The 21,294-nt window shown below is 42.3% G+C and overlaps 2 protein-coding genes across 8 annotated transcripts in view; one reads left to right on the top strand and one right to left on the bottom strand.

Annotated features, from left to right (window-relative positions):
• The window catches only part of LOC110527984 (rap1 GTPase-activating protein 1), a 164,919-nt gene extending 153,894 nt beyond the window's left edge, over nucleotides 1-11,025 (bottom strand). For 4 of the 7 annotated variants that reach the window (XM_090241171.1, XM_036983493.2, XM_090241173.1 and 1 more), the window contains exon 1: nucleotides 10,324-11,025. The gene's annotated coding sequence lies outside the window, so the exon portion shown is untranslated. The remainder of the gene's footprint in view (nucleotides 1-10,323) is intronic. The other 3 variants (XR_016497287.1, XR_016497288.1, XM_090241168.1) reach the window with 1 other exon arrangement.
• The window catches only part of LOC149982572 (solute carrier family 2, facilitated glucose transporter member 1-like), a 321,473-nt gene that overhangs the window by 291,817 nt on the left and 8,362 nt on the right, over nucleotides 1-21,294 (top strand). The window contains exon 2 of the mRNA XM_090241180.1: nucleotides 772-1,012. Coding sequence (XP_090097306.1) covers nucleotides 782-1,012 — 231 coding nt within the window. The 5' untranslated portion in view covers nucleotides 772-781. The remainder of the gene's footprint in view (nucleotides 1-771; nucleotides 1,013-21,294) is intronic.

Raw genomic sequence — 21,294 nt, 5'->3', positions numbered from 1 at the left:
TTATTTTTAGCCCTTCACTGATTACAGTTTTCATTTGATCAAAACCCACGAATAAGAACAAATATTTCAGCAACATCCCACTCATTCACTTGGGTGTAAATTTATTAAAAGTTTATTACAGTAGGTCGATATGTTATTCAATTTGCAGGCTCGCCCATTTAAAGTCATTAAAGAAACTTGAAAACTACTAATTTAGCAATTTTTGCAGATTTTTCATGTAAAACCTAACTGGAATGATAACCATGTCATTCCCAGAAACTTCAAACAATTATTATGTGTTCACTCAATAGTTGGGCGGAAAAGCTCTGAGAGAAAATACAGCACATTCGTAAATTATTCAGTCTTCTTGACTTTTTCCACATTTTGTTATGTTTTTACATTTTTTTCCTCATCAATTTACATACATTTTTTTCCTCATCAATTTACATACATTTTTTTCCTCGTCAATTTACACACAATACCCCATAATGACAAAGAAAAAAACAGTTTTTTAGAAATGTTTGCAAATATATTAAAACTAAAAAACAGAAATACCTTATTTGCATAAGTATTCAGACCCTTTGCTATGAGACTCAAAATTGAGCTCAGGTGCATCCTGATTCCATTGATCATCCTTGTGATGTTTCTACAACTTGATTGGAGTCCACCTGTGGTAAATTCAATTGGACATTTATTTGGAAAGGCACACGTGTCTGTATAAGGTCCCACAATTACATGTAAAGGTTTGTACAATAATTGGACTGTAATTGACTATTTCTGTGGTACCCACAGGAGGAACTCCATGCTCATGGCCAACGTGCTGGCCTTTGTCTCTGCTGCTTTCATGGGCTTCTCTAAGATGGGTGGCTCATGGGAGATGCTGATCATCAGGCGCTTCGTGGTGGGACTTTACTCCAGCCTCTCAACTGACTTTGTACCCATGTACGTGGGTGAGGTGGCCCCCACTGCCCTTCGAGGAGCCCTGGGTACCCTCCACCAGCTGGGCATTGTCACGGGAATCCTGATGGCACAGGTCAGTGCCAGTGGCCACAGGGATATTATATGGAGAGTAATGGATAATACAGTGCCTTCAGAAAGTATTCAGACCACTTAACTTTTTCCACATTTTGTTACGTTACAGCCTTATTCTAAAATGTATTAAATAAATACAAATCCTCAGCAATTTGCACACACTACCTATAATGACAAAGCAAAAACCTTATTTACAGTATTCAGACCCTTTGCTATGAGAGTCTATGTATCCTGTTTCCATTGATCATCCTTGAGATGTTTCTACAACATGATTGAAGTCCACCTGTGGCAAATTCAATTGATTGGACATGATTTGGAAAGGTACAAACGTGTCTATATAAGGTCGCACAGATTACAGTGCATGTCAGAGCAAAAACTAAGCGATGAGGTCGAAGGAATTGTCCGTAGAGCTACGAGACAGGATTGTGTCAAGACACAGATCTGGGGAAGGGTATCAAAAACGTTCTGCAGCATTGAAGGTCCCCAAGAACACAGTGGCCTACATTCTTCTTAAATGGAAGAAGTTTGGAACCATCAAGAAGCTTCCCAGAGCTTGCTTCCAAACTGAGCAATCCGGGGATAAGGGCCTTGGTCAGGGAGGTGACCAAGAATCCAGTGGTCACTCTGACAGAGCTCCAGAGTTCCTCTGTGGAGATGGGAGAACCTTCCAGAAGGACTTCCATCTCTGCAGCACTCCACCAATCAGGCCTTTACGGTAGAGTGGCCAGATGGAAGCCACTACTTTGGAATGTCAATGTCAAAGCCATGTCAATGGCTGTGCGAAGTTGCTGGATATTGGTGGGAACTGGAACACTCTGTCATATGTGTCGATCCAGATCATCCCAAACATGGTCAATGGTGAGTATAAAATGTTCTGCTTCCAGGAATTTTGTATAGATCCTTGCGACATGGGGCTGTGTATTATCATGCTGAAACATGAGGTAATGGCAGCGGATGAATGGCATGACAATGGGCCTCAGTATCTCGTCACGGTATCTCTGTGCATTCAAATTGCCGTTGATAAAATGCAATTGTGTTCGTTGTCCGTAGCTTATGTCTGCCCATATCATAACCCCACTGCCGCCATGGGACACTCTGTTCACAACATTGACATCAGTAAACCATTGCACACACGTCGCCATACACATTGCAGGAAGTGCCAAATTCTCTAAAGCGACGTTGGATGCGGCCTATGATACTAAATGAACATTCAATTCTCTGGCATAAACTCTGGTGGACATTCCTGGAGTCAACATGCCAATTGCACACTCCCTCAAAACTTGAGACATACGTGACATTGTTTTGTGTGACAAAACTGCACATTTTAGAGTGGTCTTTTATTGTCCCCAGCACAAGGTGCAACTGTGTAATGATCATACTTTTTAATCAGCTTCTTGATATGTCACACCTGTCAGGTGGGTGGATTAGCTTGGCAAAGGAGAAATGCTCACTAACAGGGATGTAAACAAATTTGTGCACAACATTTGAGAGAAATACACTTTTTGTGTGTATGTAAAATTTCTGGGATCTTTTATTTCAACTCATGAAACATGGGACCAACACTTTACATGTTGCATTAATATTTCTGTTCAGTGTAGTTTGTAACAAGCTTGTACTCAGAGGGCCAACTCTGCCTAAAATATCATCACACCAAGTCCCAGTCAAATGAATTTGTCCTTCTCCCAAACTATTAGACTTTCATGGTGGTAGCACATTTAAAACATTATCCATTCATTGACTCGGGGAGAAGGCCCTTTCTCACCAAGTCCATTATTTTCAGCCAAATAATTCGGACGAATAAATAAATCTTGTTTATGACTCCATTCAGACCAATTGCAAAATATGATCCCGCCGCAATTATTTATTCAGAACAGGTTTGATTTTTGCATCTTTTCTCGCATGTGAAAATAAGCTGTTGACCAATATATATTTTTATCTGGGAGACTGACAGGCCACACACGGCCACTGAGAGGCCTGTGGGTTTATTGTGTGAATGAATGAATTTCTCTTTGCAATGAATCAGTGCAGCATTGCATCAATTTAGCCAACACATCACACCAGAGCTTCAGATCGCTCTCACCATTATAACTTCCCCGCAAGTTCATTGCCAACACTGTAGCCTATTTTATAGCCATTCAGCAAGCAAGAGGATCGATCTAGGCCTAGGCCTATTAGTTAAATATGTTTCAAACTATATTTCTATTCATTGCCTATCTAGGCTACTTGTTCAAGAGCTAGACAGAAGGACAAGAGATAGGCCAGTGCAGTTGCAAGCGGAAATGCGTGAATTGTGCAAGAAGGGAACAAAGAAGAATAGAGAGATGTGTAATATATTAATGCATCATTCTTATTATTTAGATGGTGTAGCAGTCAGGCAGGCGTCTTTTGTCTTCGTCTTGCCATGTCCCGTGTATATATATTTTTTCTTAACCCCAACTTCAACATACTCTCCTACAACCCGCCTCATCCAATTTGGTATGGATCTGCTATTTTCTTTACTTTAGAACCGGAACCCCCAACAGAAGCTAGCCATCTAACTAGCTACTAGCTAGTAGTCAGCTAGCCACTGCAAGACACCTCTGCTGTCTTCAACCAGGATCTCAGCGATCACTGTCTCATTGCCTGTGTCCGTAATGGGTCTGTGGTCAAACGACCACACCTCATCACTGTCAAACGCTCCCTAAAACACTTCATCGAGTTGGCCTTTCTAATCGACCTGGCCCGGGAATCCTGGAAGGATCTTGACCTCAGTCCGTCAGTAGAAGATGCCTGGTTATTCTTTAAAAGTGCTTTCCTCACAATCCTAAATAAGCATGCCCCATTCAAAAAATGTAGAACTAAGAACAGGTATAGCCCTTGGTTAACCCCAGAATTGACTGCACAAAAACATCCTGTGGCATTCTGCATTAGCATCGAATAGACCCCACGATTGGCAACTTTTCAGGGAAGTTAGGAACCAATACACACAGGCAGTTAGGAAAGCAAAGGCTAGCTTTTTCAACAGAAATTTTCATCCTGCAGCACAAACTCTAAAAAGTTCTGGGACACTATAAAGTCCATGGAGAATAAGACCACCTCCTCCTAGCTGCCCACTGTACTGAGGCTAGGAAACACTGTCACCACCAATAAATCCATGATAATTGAGAATTTCAATAAGCATTTTTCTACGGCTGTTCATGCTTTCCACTTGGCCACCCCTACCCTGGTCAACAGTCCTTCACCCCCCACAGAAAATTGCCCAAGCCTCCCACATTTCTCCTTCACCCAAATCCAGATAGCTGATGTTCTGAAATAGCTGCAAAATCTGGACCCCCACAAATCAACAAGACTAGACAATCTGGACACTCTCTTTCTAAAATTATCAGCCGAAATTGTTGCAACCCCTATTACTAGCCCGTTCAACCTCTCTTTCGTATCGTCTGAGATCCCCAAAGATTGGAGAGCTGCCGCGGTCATCCCCCTCTTCAAAGGGGGAGACAATCTAGACCCAAACTGCTACAGACCTATATCTATCCTACCCTGCCATTCTAAGGTCTTTGAAATCTGAGGTAACAAACAGATCACCGACCATTTTGACTCCCACCATACCTTCTCCACTATGCAATCTGGTTTCCGAGCTGGTCATGGGTTTACCTCAGCCATGCTCGAGGTCCTAAATGATATCATAACCTCCATCGATAAGAGAGTATACTGTGCAGCTGTATTCATAGACCTGGCCAAGGCTCTCGACTCTGTCAATCACCACATTGTTATCGGCAGACTCAACAGCCTTGGTTTCTCAAATGACGGCCTCGCCTGGTTCACCAACTACTTCTCAGACAGTTCAGTGTGTCAAATCGGAGAGCCTGTTGTCCGGACCTCTGGCAATCTCTATGGGGGTGCCACAGTGTTCAATTCCCGCCCGTCCAATGCCCGCCCGTCCAGCATCACTACTCTGGACGGTTCTGACTTTAGAATATGTGGACATCTACAAATACATATGTGTCTGGTTAGATTATAAACTCTCCTTCCAGACTCACAGACTCGCATCTCCAATCCAAAATTAAATCTAGAATCGGCTTCCTATTTCACAACAAATCATCCTTCTCTCATGCTGCCAAACATACCCTCATAAAACTGACTAGACTACCGATCCTTGACTTCGGCGATGTCATTTACAAAATAGCCTCCAACACTCTACTCAGCAAATTGGATGCAATCTATCACAGTGCCATCTGTTTTGTCACCAAAGCCCCATATACTACCCACCACTGCAACCTGCTCTCGCTCTCTGACCCTCAATTCATATTCGTCGCCAAACCCACCTCCAGGTCATCTAGTCTTTGCTAGGTAAAGCCCTGCCTTATCTCAGCTCACTGGTCACCATAGCAGCACCCACACGTAGCACGCGCTCCAGCAGGTATATTTACTGCCTTTCCTTCCAGTTCTCTGCTGCCAATGACTGGAACGATTTGCAAAAATCACTGAAGCTGGAGACTCATATCTCCCTACTTGCACATTCATCTTCTGCACATCTATCACTCCAGTCTCTATCACTCCAGTTTTTAATTGCTAAATTGTAATTATTTTTCCACTATGGCCTATTTATTGCCTTACCTCCCTTATCTCACTTCATTTGCTCACATCGTATATAGACTTATTTTTCTACTGTATAATTGACTGTGTTTTGTTTATTCCATGTGTAACTCTGTGTTGTTGTTTGTGTCGCACTGCTTTGCTTTATCTTGGCCAGGTCGCAGTTGTAAATGAGAACTTGTTCTCAACTAGCCTACCTGGTTAAATAAAGGTGAAATATATATGTTTTTTTAATTGGTTAAATATGATAGGCCTGCTAATGCGAATCTAGGCTACCACCTGTGCTATAGGCAACCCTAAAAGACAGAGACAAAAAAAATTGCCCTGAGTTAGCCTGCCCCAGAACAGTTTAGTTCTGAAGGATTTGTTGCCATAGAAATGTACCTGGCTAAAATGTAGGCCACTTTCGTACGACCTCAGAGAGAACTCAGAGCTGACCAAAGTTACCTAGCTAACTCCTCAAATAAGCCTACCTGAGGTTATTTCTTAGGGGTATTTTGTTCTTGAGTGCTTATGTACTGTTTGTGCACTCCTCAAAAAGGAGCGTGTTGTAACTAAAATGAAAAAAAATGTAATGTTAACCTGTGGACCGAGAAATGTGCCTATTCAATAGCGCACCAGAGATTTCAGGATTGTGGCTAGCGGTAGAAAGCTCTGCTTGACAGCGAGTTTTAGCACAATGTCAGGGGAGAGCGCTTCTGCAGGTGGGCCCGCCCCTCACACAAGCAGCATTCATAAAGAGCAAATTCGAGACAACATAGGGGCATACTACGTATTAGGTTTGAGGATTTAGCGAGGTAACTTTGATCCACTCTGAGGTCAACTTGGGATAACTGCTCATACGAAAGTTGCTCATCTTTTAGCCAGGTACATTTCTATGGCAACGAATCCTTCAGAACTAACCTGCTCCAGGGTAGGCTAACTCCATTTATCCTGAATTGTCTGAGTCACGAGTTGAGGACCAATAAAATCAGATATCCTCCCTCTCGCAAAGATTGTGTCATCATCCCCTTCATTTAAGGAAGACGACTGATTAAATATTTTATTAATCAAATGTTTTTGGGAGGGGTAAAATATTTTGTCATGTTAAAACACAGGAGTCATTTAGTAATGAAAGCAGTTGCTTTCCAAACTATACGTTTTTTTGCGTGATTTTATTTAGAAATTTGAAAAAAGATGACAGCTGCAACCAATCATAGACATATAATCCATAAATGGCAGTTCCCATTCAAGTCAAGACTGGCAGCCATTGCTAGTGTACTAGAGGTCGACCGATTATGATTTTTCAACGCCGATACCGATACCGATTTATTGGAGGACCAAAAAAGCCGATACCGATATTTTTTGTTGGAAAAATGACAATTGCAACAATACTGAATGAACACATATTTTAACTTAATATAATACATCAATAAAATCAATTTAGCCTCAATTAAATAATGAAACATGTTCAATTTAGTTTAAATAATGCAAAAACAAAGTGTTGGAGAAGAAAGTAAAAGTGCAATATGTGCTATGTAAGAAAGCTAACGTTTCAGTTCCTTGCTCAGAACATGAGAACATATGAAAGCTGGTGGTTCCTTTTAACATCAGTCTTCAATAATTCCAGGTAAGAAGTTTTAGGTTGTAGTTATTATAGGCATTATATTACTATTTCCCTCTATACCATTTGTATTTCATTAACCTTTGACTATTGGATGTTCTTAGAGGCACTTTAGTATTGCCAGGAAAACAATATAGCTTCCGTCCCTCTAGTTAGCGCGCGCTAACTAGCTAGCCATTCACTTCGGTTACACCAGCCTCATCTCGGGAGTTGATAGGCTTGAAGTCATAAACAGCGCAATGCTTGACGCACAACGAAGAGCTGCTGGCAAAACGCACGAAAGTGCTGTTTGAATGAATGTTTACGCGCCTGCTTCTGCCTACCACCGCTCAGTCAAATACTTAGATACTTGTATGCTCAGTCAGATTATATGTAACGCAGGACACGCTAGATAATATCTAGTAATATCATCAACCATGTGTAGTTAACTAGTTATTATGATTGATTGTTTTTTATAAGATAAGTTTAATGCTAGCTAGCAACTTACCTTGGTTTACTGCATTCGCGTAACAGGCAGTCTCCTTGTGGAGTGCAACGAGAGAGAGAGGCAGGTCGTTATTGCATTGGACTAGTTAACTGTAAGGTTGCAAGGTTGGATCCCCCGAACTGACAAGGTGAAAATCTGTCGTTCTGCTCCTGAACAAGGCAGTTAACCCACTGTCCCTAGGCCGTCATTGAAAATAAGAATGTGTTCTTAACTGACTTGCCTAGTTAAATAAAGGTATAATAAAAATAAAAAATAACATTTTTTTTTTAAATCGGCAAATCGGCGCCCAAAAATACAGATTTCCGATTGTTATGAAAACTTGAAATCGGCCCTAATTAATCGGCCATTCCAATTAATCGGTCGACCTCTATAGTGTACCCATGAGTTTAACAGTCAAATTTTCAGGTTTAGAGGTTACAAAACCCTTCTATAGATTATATGCATATACAGTCATTGGTTATGTCTATGGCCAAAATGAAACAAGCTGTTCCACAGCTTTGTAGTATACCACTCTGGGAGAAGAGAAAGAACTGAGATGTTTGGCATGGGCTGCAGCATCAGGGGGAACGAACACTACTTCTGATTGTGATTATTGTTCCAATTTCCCTTTCCCTAAATTTAGAATTGCAAAACAATAGGGAATAAAATGATCAATTAGATTAAACTGCAAGTGCACCACAGAGTGTAGATTCTGAGAGTGTTGAGTAGGTCGCAATGTTTTATGGTAAATCTTGAGTTCACTCTAATTTTCATTTTACATAGAAGAATGAACAAAGGCATGTTCCAGAATATAGAAAGAGGGGTACATGGGTGCCAGCTCAAGTGTTTTTAAAGACAAAACTGGGAAATTTCAAGGCAATGGAATCTTAGTTTATATCTTTGCTCATTTAGCAGACTTATTTCAGGAAAATGTTGGGCTGGTACCAATGAGGAATGCTCAGATGGCTACAAAAGTATTGGTTTATCTGCCAACAGATCATCTGGATGACCTTAACTTACTACTTGCATAGAAAATTGCTGGAGGGAGGGAGCATTGTAGTTTTCCAAGGAACCTCATGACAACGTCTTAATATGGTAACAAGAGCAACGACGACAACATCACCAATGACAACAGCCTGTCCCTGAAATACACGGCCTCATAGGTACATCATCAAGTGGAATTTACATAAACAAACCAAAAACTGAACTAGGCCAACAGACGATCAGCATTGGCCTGCGGCAAAATTGAGCCGTCAGTAGGCTCCCACACTTTCAGCAGAAAATAATGGAATTTTTCTGTTTTATTCCTGTGAAGTGTAGAGACCCATTAATTACATCCAGAAGGTCAGTCTAGAAGGAAACAAAAAGCAAATAGCTTTAGGACCCTGGACTACATTGCACCCAAGCAGCTGTCAGTTTTTCTTCACAGAGAGGAGGGGACAATGCAAGCCTATCCAGCCATAAGCAACAGGGGAATACTATGTTGATGTTAAGGCTTGGAGACATTGACAGTGTTACATTTTTCTCTCAATATAAAATATCTCAATCCATGAATTTCTGGAGAGTGCTGTCTTTTTTAACCTTAGTTAATAGACTTTCCTTGTTGCAAATGGTTTGCGAAAGCAATCAAAAGCCCATACTGAATCAACTGCTAATTTGTTTTTCCAATTTCTGCTGAGACATAAGGCTGACGAAGCAAACTAACTGTGGATAGAGAGAGAGAGATAAAATAGTCTGCCTGCTTGCCCCAGCTCCAGTCTAACTCTCATTGCTGAGATGGGAAAAATATCTCTGACAATGATACATACAACAGACAAGGTTCAGAGTCTCATTCACCAGGCGTATAGCTTGCACTCTAAGATAATTAGTCATAGTATACTGTAGATAAAACATCTAGATACGACTATCACTGAGCAACCCCTAGAAAAAATGACTTTGACACTGCTGACCTAAAGCCAACTGGTTTTTAAATCAGCTTTTGTAACTGGAAATTAAGCCTTTATCCCTTTTCTGGATTGGGCCTTCAAGGATATATTTGGAAATCAAATCATGTATTTATCAACTGTAGTTGCCATCATAGTAAGGTAATAGGTATTCATGATCAACTAGAGGCCATGGACAGTACTTTTACATGTGCATAATAAGGAGCTGTGTGACACCTGCTATATGGGCTTTATTTTACAGCGGGTCATACTTCTAAATGTTATTATTACAGACTTATAACGTTAACTACCTGGTAACATGCCTACATAACAATATATCAACTGTTCTGTTTCATTGGGACTCATAGAGCAGAGTCGTGATATACAACTTGATATACCAGGTAGTAAGAAACTGTGTAGGCTGCTACATCATAAATAAAGGAGTTGCCACTCCTTACTACTCTCTCGACAGGCTACTAGAGCGCAACAAGGTATTGTGCTATGTACATCAGCGGAGCGTGTTATGGTCAGTGAAATAAACACGTGACTATAAGGGTTGTTTCGGCAGATCGTACGCTAATTTAAGTATAGCCTAACATAGAAGACAAATTAGATGGTTGAACGTTTTATGCGCTTTATGCGCTATATGAGACTTGATAATCAGAGAAAGAAAATAAAAACTACAACCATATGGACACTATAAAATGCAACATGCCGACTCTTAAAAAACAAAAACAATATCTTACCTTTTGGTGGAGCCAGTACGGCTGCATCCACTGGATGAATCGGTTCTTGTATGCTTGGCGCGCGACTAACCGCTTTACAGGTGAACTCGTTGAAAAAAACGACCAGTTCATCGATGTTTCTTCACGTCTCAAGCGTTTGGGTAGCTCTCAATGTTTAATTTGGCCAATTTTCTCTATTCAGAAAGCCTGAGCAGAGCAGTTGTGATGTTCGACAAATCCGCTCTCGACGTATCAGCGTAGATCTAGTACAGTGTAACCTAACGTAGCAAGTAAAAATAAACAGTTTTTCCTTGAGATCCTATAAAATATGCTGTCACTGTCACGTGCTCAATCCCCACAGACCCCTCAATACCCAATGTTCGATACAAGCCAAATGGTAAGGCAGCAAAAAAAAAAACATTCCTACAATGGAAGAATAAAGACTATCATATTTTATTATAGCCAATTAAAAAACAATTGTCCAATCTCACCAGCACTTCTGTGGAAGGTAAGATGTGTTTGTAGGCTTTAGCCTTTTAATATTTTCTAACTGTTGAAAAAAAAAATCTTGATTGATTGATTAGTCATGTTTATGTTAACGTACAGGCTACCTGCTGATAATCATTATTCTCCTTGATAGAATAGAAGCAGGAGGGAGGGACAGACACAATTGTTATCTTCCCTTCCCTGCTCAAATTCTATACTCCCCCCCCCCCCCCCCCCCCCCCCCAAAAAAAAAAAAAATACCTATAGACCTAGAAAAACAGCCTTGGCCAGCAGTTTGACACACCCATTGGCCCAGGGGGATACTGGCTCTCTTCTGATCTGACTTTCATTCCAAATTCAGTTGGTGAGGAATATGTCTCATCATGTAGACTACTTGACAGGACATGTGCAGGGTGATCTACAGATGAGAACTTTTATTCAGTCCTCCCATCCTCTGCTCTGTTAAATATATTTATGTTCTTTTACATCCCTCTCCTTTAACACTTGAAAGGCAGAGTGAGTCATTTTCAAAGTCATGACCACTCTGTCCGTGACTTTTCTTAAATAAGTCTCATCCATCTTCCTTTCTCCCACTCTCCCTGTCAATCAAAGATAAGAACAGTAAATGTACTTCCCTGGCTGTGTTACAACATATGAACATCTTGATTTGAATCTTGGACTTGTTTCATATGATAGTGTCACACTTAAAAGCACAAATGTTCATAAAGTGTATACAGATGTAAGATCTTAAATTGAGCCAGTTTGCTACAGCAGGAAAATAATCCTGCAGCAACAGGAAATGTAAATTATTACGTGAATGTCAATTAATGTACATTTTTGTAGGGGCTTATACATTTTTCGTAAGGGGAAAACAAGTCAGAAATTTCAGAGAGGAAATGTCTAACTTCACCTTTTACAACCTCAATATACCCTACAACTTTAAAATGTCTTCCTGCAACAGGGTGATCAAATTGAGATCCTACATCTGTATCATTTTATCCCAACCTCAGTTTAATCAGAGTATTTGATCTCTGCTTTTCATAGAGAGATGTGAAACTCATCTGCTACCGGTGAACATACAAAACATGCTGATATCAAAGTCCCATTTCCACAGCCACATTAGCTCTCTTGAAACTACTCAAGACCTTAATATATTTTCAAGTGTCTTGTATATTTATCATCATATGAATGGAAGGCTTTGAGACAGATATTCTGCTATTAGTAGAAGAGATTTATGCATATAAGACGAGAGCCTTTGAGTGACTCACCATTGAGTTCCTTTGTAATCTTTCTTTCAAGAAACAGTGCTTTCGGAAGTATTCAGACCCCTTGACTTTTTACACATTTTGATAAGTTACAGCTTTATTCTAAAATGCATTAAATAAAAGCCATCAGCAATCTACACACAATACCCCATATTGACAAAACGAAGACAGGTTTTAAGAAATAAAAAAACAGAAGTAACATATTTACATAACTATTCAGACACTTTGCTATGAGACTTGAAATTGAGCTCAGGTGCATCCTGTTTCCATTGATCATCCTTGAGATGTTTCTACAACTTGATTGGAGTCCAACTGTGGTAAATTCAATTGATTGGACATGATTTGGAAAGGCCCACACCTGTCTACATAAGGTCCCACAGTTGACAGTGCATGTTAGAGCAAAAACCAAGCCATTCCTCCAAGCTGAAGGAATTGAATGTCCCCAAGAACACAATGTCCTCTATCATTCTTAAATAGAAGAAGTTTGGAACCACCAAGACTCTTCCTAGAGCTGTCTGCCCGGCCAAACTGAGCAAGGAAAACCATATCTGCAGCACTCCACCAACCAGGCCTTTATGGTAGAGTGGCAAACGGAAGCCACTCCTCAGTAAAAGGCACATGTTAGCCCGCTTGGAGTTTGCCAAAAGCCAGCTAAAGACTCTCAGACCATGATAAACAAGATTCTCCGGTCTTGTGAAACAAAGATTGAACTCTTTGGCCTGAATGCCAAGCGTCATGTCTGAAGGAAACCTGGCACCATCCCTACGGTGAAGCATGGTGGTGGCAGCATCATACTGGGGGGACGTTTTTCAGCGGCAGGGACTGGGAGACTAGTCAGGATCGAGGGAAAGATGAATGGAGCAAAGTACAGAGAGATCCTTGATGAAAACCTGTTCCAGATCTCTCAGGACCTCAGACTGGGGTGAAGGTTCACCTTCCAACAGGACAACAACCCTAAGCACACAGCCAAGACAACACAGGAGTTGCTTCGGTACAAGCCTCTGAATGTCCTTGAGTGGCCCAGCCAGAGCCCGGACTTGAACCCGATGGAACATCTCTGTAGAGACCCGAAAATAGCTGTTTTTCATTTTTAATAAATGAGCTTTGTCATTATGGGTTTTTTGTGTAGATTGATGTAATAATTTTTAGAATAAGGCTGTAACGTAACAAAATGTGAAAAAAGTCAAGGGGTCTGAATGCTTTCACGATCGAAGGCACTGTATAAGTGAGGTTAAAGGCTGTTGAAGCTTTTCATTTTTGGTTAAATATAACATTTTTAAACCTATTAAATACTTTTTTGTTGTCCCTCTACTGTATGATAAAGTCCGCCCCATTCCAGGACTCAATTTATTAGCTCCCAAACATTTTAAAGGTAATTAAAAAGCGGAAAGGCAAATGCCTTGCTGACTGTCTTAACTGTAATGCATGCAAAAACATGCACTGGTGCCTTTCTGCATGTCATGACATCAATTAGTGCAAGGTTTACGGGCAACTTAATGGAAAGCTAATTATTTACAGCAACCTGCTGCTTGGACTCTGTGTGGTTCCTCTTTTGTCACTGAAGAGGCCTGGAGGGGTGCTTACACCTGCACAAGTTGCTCGGAAATGACTGCACAATTCAATGTACAAAATGCACACTGGCCTTTTTGAAAGCTCTTTCATTCCAGTGCTATGTGTGGAAGGTCATAAAAAGCTTCTTACTTCATTCAGAACCAACTTTGTGACTTGGGAAACATCCGGTCCCTTTTTATCTAAATGTGAAGTGAAAGACTAGCCTCTTGGCTGATCACCCTGACTTTGAAAACTCTGTAAAAGTGGTCAGGCAGGATGTGGCCTTGTAATCCTTCCAGAGCAGAGCCCGCTCCCTTTCTCTCTCTCTCTTGCTCCCTGCACCAACCCACGCCCGCTCTCTCACTGACTCTGGCTATCGGCCCACTCAGTCCTCCCACACAGCAATAGATTTTGGCTTGAGGTATGGTACTGATCATCAATCATGTCAAATCAATATATACCCAGATTAATCATTTGCAGCTTTTCTCAGAAACCAAGCTTTTTTTTAAATTACAATAACAAATCCTTGCCAGGTATAGCTGGTAACCAGCTTTCTACAATAAATAACAATTTATTTGTTTGACTGGGACGCTCATGAAAGGATCGGTTAAAAAAGGTTTACCTCCACCCACAAATATTTGACCCTTATAAATAACTACCATCTGCTGCAAAACAAAGCAACTGAGCTGTGATGACAGCTGTGCCATAATAAGTGGCTGCTGTGCAACAATGGCAACACTGCTCTCTCTGCATCAGCATCTGACAGACCTGCCTGCAGATACACTACCTTTGAATGCAGACCTTTCAATCCTAATATTTTGTCTGAGTAAAGATGACGGATATCTCGTAGAACTAATACCTGGGTTAAGCTCCTATAGGATGTGTTACGCACGCCTCTATGAAGAGGGAACGCAACCCCCTGCTACAACTAAACTCCCTGAGAAGCGAAAGAGGTATGGACTGTAGGTGCGAGTAAGAATGACAACAGGCAGAATGTGGTACCGTTTTACAAGGACTTTATTCCTGTACACGGTAATATGGGGAAAAGGGGCTGGACGGAACCAAAGCAAAGAAAGTCTCTTACCTGCCTACCCACCACTTACCTAATTTAGCACCACCTGGTGCCCTAACCAAAATACAGGGGGTGGTCCGCCCAGGTCTTACCTAGTGTACCTAGACAATGAATATACTACGGGTATATGTATGCCCGCGGGCCTCTTGCCTAAGCACTCCCAAGGTGCCTTCCCCTTCCCCCCCTGGGAACAAATTAAACAGAATATTAAACCATTTTACAAACAAACTAAGAAATAAAGTACATCAAATAAGCTCTATCTGAGCAACAAACTCACAAAACATACCAACTTCCCAGCAATGAACAATGAACTCCAAAATCAACCTCTAGCAAAATCTCTCTCACCTGAACAGAACACTGGCTTTTATATAGCTTCAGAATGAATGTAACTGGAGACAGCTGTGTCTTGACGAGGGGGCGGGGTCAGCTCTCCAATTAGCCCTGGAGTCGACCAATCAGCTGCTTGAGGATTTCAGGAAGCCATTTCCTGAAATAAAACACATGCAAATACACAAACTACAACACATAAACTGGGGAACGTAACAGATGACTTCAACTAAATTATTTCCAACACCTGTTCAATGGCTGGACATTGAAACCCTTAGGACTGAGGCCAATGCTATTATCCAAACCTTAATGGAGAGGCAGCAATCCATTGCTTGTTCAAAGCAAATTTATCTTCTTTCCTCACCTGATTGCTATTCCCTTTGTTATTGCCCTTCTTGTTATTGGATTTTTTTTTTTTAAATTGATGTCAAATTCTATTTCAGAAATCAAAGCTCGAAATTCAGAACACAAATGGAGATTATGGATGAATGTCATCTTGAAAGTTGTTGCCAAGTGAAATAAATTACATTTCAATTAACTTTGATGAATAAACTTTGATTGCTTGCAACATGAAATAAGTCATTACATTTTAAACTCTTAAGTGTTCACTGAAGGTACATTTCACACCTAGTGTACATTCCATACTTTGGGAAGCAGACCTGCAAAACATGTAGGCCTACCATACACTGAGTATTGGTACCAAGGTTACTGAATGTCTCTGTAAGACGAACAGCACTCAATGGTCTTCCATAAGTTGCTTTAAAGGCTCATAGCAATTTGATGTGGCTGGAGCCACTACAGGAATGTAAGTGGCTGTAAGCCTGATACGGATATCAGAGGATTTGGTTTGGTAACATCTTCATTGTGAAATTAAATACATTTGCTGCACTCTTTTTCTGCTACTGCGGTCAGCCACCATTGGAGAGTCTGACTGGCATTGTGATGTACAGTACCACAATGTACTGTATTAATGTAACATGCTATTAAAGTGCATTTTACAAGCTGAGACAGAACACAGTCTGTCAGAAGTGGATCAAGGCTGTGGATTCATTATTCAGGCCCTGCCTGGCTACAGTGGAGAAATATGCAGTGATATGTCATCATCATCTGCCCTGAAATGAGATACATTCTCATCCCATTTCGAACCATGCACAGGTGTTTGGTGGCACCTTCATTGGAGGATGGGCTCGTGGTAATGACTGGAGCGGAATTAGTGGAATGGTATCAAATATATCAAACACATGGTTTGATGCCATTCCATTTGCTTTGTCCTCCCCTCAGCAGCCTCCACTGGAACCATGGCTTATGAAACAAGAGGTAGTAGAGCCTTGATTAGGAGAGGGCTTCTCACATACTTTATTACACACTCCTGGTTTTTAATCTATTTCTGAATACATTTTACATGTACTATGTAAGTACAGCGTGCTGTGAATATAAACCCTAATGAAACAACCATAAGCTCAGAAAGGTCTCAATGATCTCAAAAATATGTTATAGAGTGACAATGCATAGCGTTTTAAAGATCCTACAGGATGTTCCCCTATATATTTGTCACGACTAGGGGGTGTTCTAGGTTATATATTTCTATAGTGGGGATCATACTTAAGGGTTCCCTGTTCCCACCTGCTTTGTGGGATGTTGTTTTGTGTTTGTGCACGTGCACCACGTAGTCACGTTTCGTTGTTCGTTTATTGATATATTTTGTTTTGCTAAGTTTCACTTTGGAATAAATATGTGGAACTCTAAACACGTTGCACCTTGGTCCCGTTCTTACAACAACCGTGACAATAGTTGTCACGCCCTGGCAATAGAGAGGCTTTTATTCTCTATTTTGGTTAGGCCAGGGTGTGACTAGGGTGGGCATTCTAGTTTCTTTATTTCTATGTTTTCTGTTTCTATGTTTTGGCTGGGTGTGGTTCTCAATCAGGGACAGCTGTCTATCGTTGTCTCTGATTGGGAATCATACTTAGGCAGCCTGTTTTGCCACCTTAGTTGTGGGTAGTTGTCTTTGTTCGTGGCCTGTCTAGACGAAGTAAGTGTCATGGTTGTTTCCTTATTCTTTGGTTTGTTGGCGACATTCATAAATCAAAGAAATGTACGCTCACCACGCTGTACCTTGGTCCGGTCATTTCCCTGACGGCGTTCGTGACAGTACTATATGCATTCTTCCTGATGTGAAGCATTCAGTATTCCATCACCTTAATGGACTAATTGGGCCAAATCAAAGGTGCTGATTATAATAATGTCTTTCCACTCCATACCTTCAACTCAATACTGGGGTAATGGAGTTAACACTCACACTGACCTAATTCATCACTGTGATGTTCATGAGCCCTATCTGATTATGAGGAAAAATAGCCTTTGCCTCTAACAAAGATCTGAGCATGAGTCACGCTCTTCTTCCACAGCACTCTCCCGCTGTACTATTACAGAACATTACGTCCCATCAGGAACACGGTACAGTATTAATAGATTATCTTCCAATCAAGGTTGTTTATTAGCCAGGATGTGCAAATTGTGCAAATTGTCCAGCACAGCAGGAAATGCAAACCTATAGTGTATTTGTAAGTGTAATTTGTAATTTCTACTTTGAAATTTCAGACTTGACTTGCTGTAACAAAAAATGGATCAACCCCTACAAAAATGTCCATTAATTATAATCACCATAAAACTTTAATTTCCTGTTGCTGCCGGATTATTGCGTTTTTCCATATTTTGTTATGTTAGTTTTATTTTCAAATGTATAAAAAATAAATATTTCCACAGTACCCCCATAATGGCAAAGCAAAAACAGTTTTTAAAATACATTTTTGCTCCTGCCCTTGACCTGTCGTTTTGCCTGCCCCATGTTCTACTAATAAACTTTTATTACTTCGACACTGTCTGCATCTGGGTCTTCCCTAAAATGTGATTATGCACAATGCCTGAGTGGAATGGTTTAAACATTCCTCTGTAATCAACATGTAATTCATGTTTATAATATACTTTTGTTATTATTGACAATGTTAACTTCTATGAACAGGCTGAGAAATCACATGGCAGTGAGGAAGCTCCAGCCAGTCTGTCGACCAAAACTGCAGTGATTTTTTTTTTTCTTTCAGGGAAGACCTAAGGAAAGAAAGAGGAATCATACTGTAGAAATTAGCCAATTCTAACAAAAACCTTTATAATTTACTCTTGAAAATACACCTCATAACTCTCCCCACTTCACGTTTATCCAACAGTATTTAACCCTGATGTCACACAGTGCTGCAGTCAAGGAGCGTTTATTGTGTGTTACAGTCAATGGCCGTAGATTAGTTGTTTTTTCGAAGATGTCCTCTCTCCTCTCCAGGGCTGGATGAGTGCATTTTAAATCCTTAGAGGAGGAGGGACTTGGAGAGGAGAGACAGACTGCTTGGTCCGTTGAGCAGGGGATCAATATGTCCCAATTGAATATGTATGTTTGTGTAATCAGCTAGTGCATTAGTGGTGGGCACCCCTGGGTAAAGAGCCTCATTGTCTGGTGCACCCCATGATTGAAAAGCAGGCAGGCCCATGAAGAGACAGTGGGGGTGTTTAATTGAGTGCTTAGTCACTCCAATGTGTGCACAGCTCATTTACAGGAAATGTGCTATTACTGGGAGACTTCTGATTATTTCTATTCAACTATGCAAGCATTGTTTGCTAATTAATGGGTTAGTTAGATAGTGTGCACCATGCAACACACATTCAGCTGGGCATCGCTCTTTTTCTGCAGCTAGCTTGTATATTTGATTCGTTCGTACTGTGTGTTGAGCCCTCTTAAAATGTGAGCAGTGATAATTGTTCCACCACGTACGCACGTTCCACAGGAAAACTCATCCTATGAAACTACAATCCCTATACACCAGAGATGAGATTAAGATGTTTTGTAATCACCCATGTCTATAGAGTCAAATTGCCACTGATCCCATTTTGGTTGTGAAATGCATGAGTGCTTTTACCCCACCTTTGTGTTTTCCTTTCCAATTTGTGTGCGTTGCACTGCAGCATGCTGAATGCCCTTCTACATTATGGCTGAGCTAGGGCTCAGAGTCAGAAAGTCCTGGTTGTCATAGTGACTGAGTTAGGTCCTGTCCCAGCGGTTGTAGGTTGTTGGGTTCAGGAACAATATACACCAGGCATGTCACCTTAGGTCTGCCACAGGCCGGGCCAGAGAGGGACAGGGTGTTTCTCCTCCGCACTGAGAGAGAGCAGGCACCATATATAAACTCAATATGGCTCCTGTGGGACGGAAAAGCCATCTCTCTGTGGCAGATCCTGGTGAATTATGGATGCCTTCCTCCCTGCAGTAGAACCACACAGCCATGTTGTTATGACTGTGACCAACTTGATCTCTCTCTACACCTCACTGAAACTTCAGCCAAGCATTTCTTTATTCTGTGCAGCCATTTGTAAAAGGATTGCAAATACATTTCCAATTGGTTCATTCGTCCCCTCTCCTCCCCCTGTATGTAACGGTTTTCTTGGTGAGAAGGAGAGTCGGACCAAAATGCAGCGTGTAGATTGCGATCCATGTTTTAATGAACAAACGTAAAACACGAATCAATACAAACACTACAAAATAAAGAACGTGATGAACGTAACGAAAACCTAAACAGCCTATCTGGTGAAAACACATAGACAGGAACAATCACCCACAAACACACAGTGAAACCCAGGCTACCTAAATATGGTTCCCAATCAGAGACAATGACGAACACCTGCCTCTGATTGAGAACCATATCAGGCCGAACATAGAACTAGACAAACTAGACATGTAACATAGAATGCCCACTCAGATCACACCCTGACCAATCAAAACATAGAAAATACAATGTAAACTATGGTCAGGGCGTGACAGTACCCCCCCCCCAAGGTGCGGACTCCGGCCGCAAAACCTGAACCTATAGGGGAGGGTCTGGGTGGGCATCTGTCCGCGGTGGCGGCTCTGGCGCTGGACGTGGACCCCACTCCATGACAGTTTTAATCCCCCTCCTAAACGTCCCTAAATAGGTTACCCACCACAATGATAACATGGGACAGAGGGACAGCTCGGGACAGAGGTAACTCGGGACAGATGGGTAGCTCAGCACTGAGAGGAAGCTCAGCACTGAGAAGAAGCTCAGCACTGAGAGGAAGCCCAGGCAGGTAGTAGAAACTACCAGAACCTGGCTGGCTGGCGGTTTCAGCAGATCCTGGTCGACTAGCAGATCTGGAAGAATCTGGTCGACTGGCGGATCTGGGAGAATCTGGTCGACTGGCGGATCTGGGAGAATCTGGTCGACTGGCGGATCTGGGAGAATCTGGTCGACTGGCGGATCTGGGAGAATCTGGTCGACTGGCAGATCTGGGAGAATCTGGACGACTGGCAGATCTGAGAGAGTCTGGACGACTGGCAGATCTGGAAGAGTCTGGTCGACTGGCAGATCTGGAAGAGTCTGGTCGACTGGCAGATCTGGAAGAGTCTGGTCGACTGGCAGATCTGGAAGAGTCTGGACGACTGGCAGATCTGGAAGAGTCTGGACGACTGGCAGATCTGGAAGAGTCTGGACGACTGGCAGATCTGGAAGAGTCTGGTCAACTGGCAGATCTGGAAGAGTCTGGTCGACTGGCAGATCTGGGAGAGTCTGGTCGACTGGCAGCTCTGGCTGCTCCATGCTGACTGGCTGCTCCATGATGACTGGCAGCTCTGGCTGCTCCATGCTGACTGGCTGCTCCATGCTGACTGGCAGCTCTGGCTGCTCCATGCTGACTGGCTGCTCCATGCTGACTGGCAGCTCTGGCTGCTCCATGCTGACTGGCTGCTCTGGCTGCTCCATGCTGACTGGCTGCTCCATGCTGACTGGCTGCTCCATGCTGACTGGCGGCCCTGGCTGCTCCATGCTGACTGGCGGCCCTGGCTGCTCCATGCTGACTGGCGGCCCTGGCTGCTCCATGCTGACTGGCTGCTCCATGCTGACTGGCAGCTCTGGCTGCTCCATGCTGACTGGCTGCTCTGGCTGCTCCATGCTGACTGGCTGCTCCATGCTGACTGGCGGCCCTGGCTGCTCCATGCTGACTGGCGGCCCTGGCTGCTCCATGCTGACTGGCGGCCCTGGCTGCTCCATGCTGACTGGCGGCCCTGGCTGCTCCATACTGACTGGCGGCCCTGGCTGCTCCTTGCAGACTGGCAGCTCTGGCGGCTCCTTGCAGACTGGCAGCTCTGGCGGCTCCTTGCAGACTGGCAGCTCTGGCGGCTCCTTGCAGACTGGCAGCTTTGGCGGCATCCTGCAGAAAGGCAGCTCTGGC

This window comes from Oncorhynchus mykiss, chromosome 7 (assembly GCF_057628025.1).
Source record: "Oncorhynchus mykiss isolate SJ-2025 chromosome 7, ASM5762802v1, whole genome shotgun sequence".
Classification (NCBI taxonomy): domain Eukaryota; kingdom Metazoa; phylum Chordata; class Actinopteri; order Salmoniformes; family Salmonidae; genus Oncorhynchus; species Oncorhynchus mykiss.
Note: the sequence above shows the minus strand (reverse complement) of the source record. Positions and strands in the feature narration are given on the sequence as shown.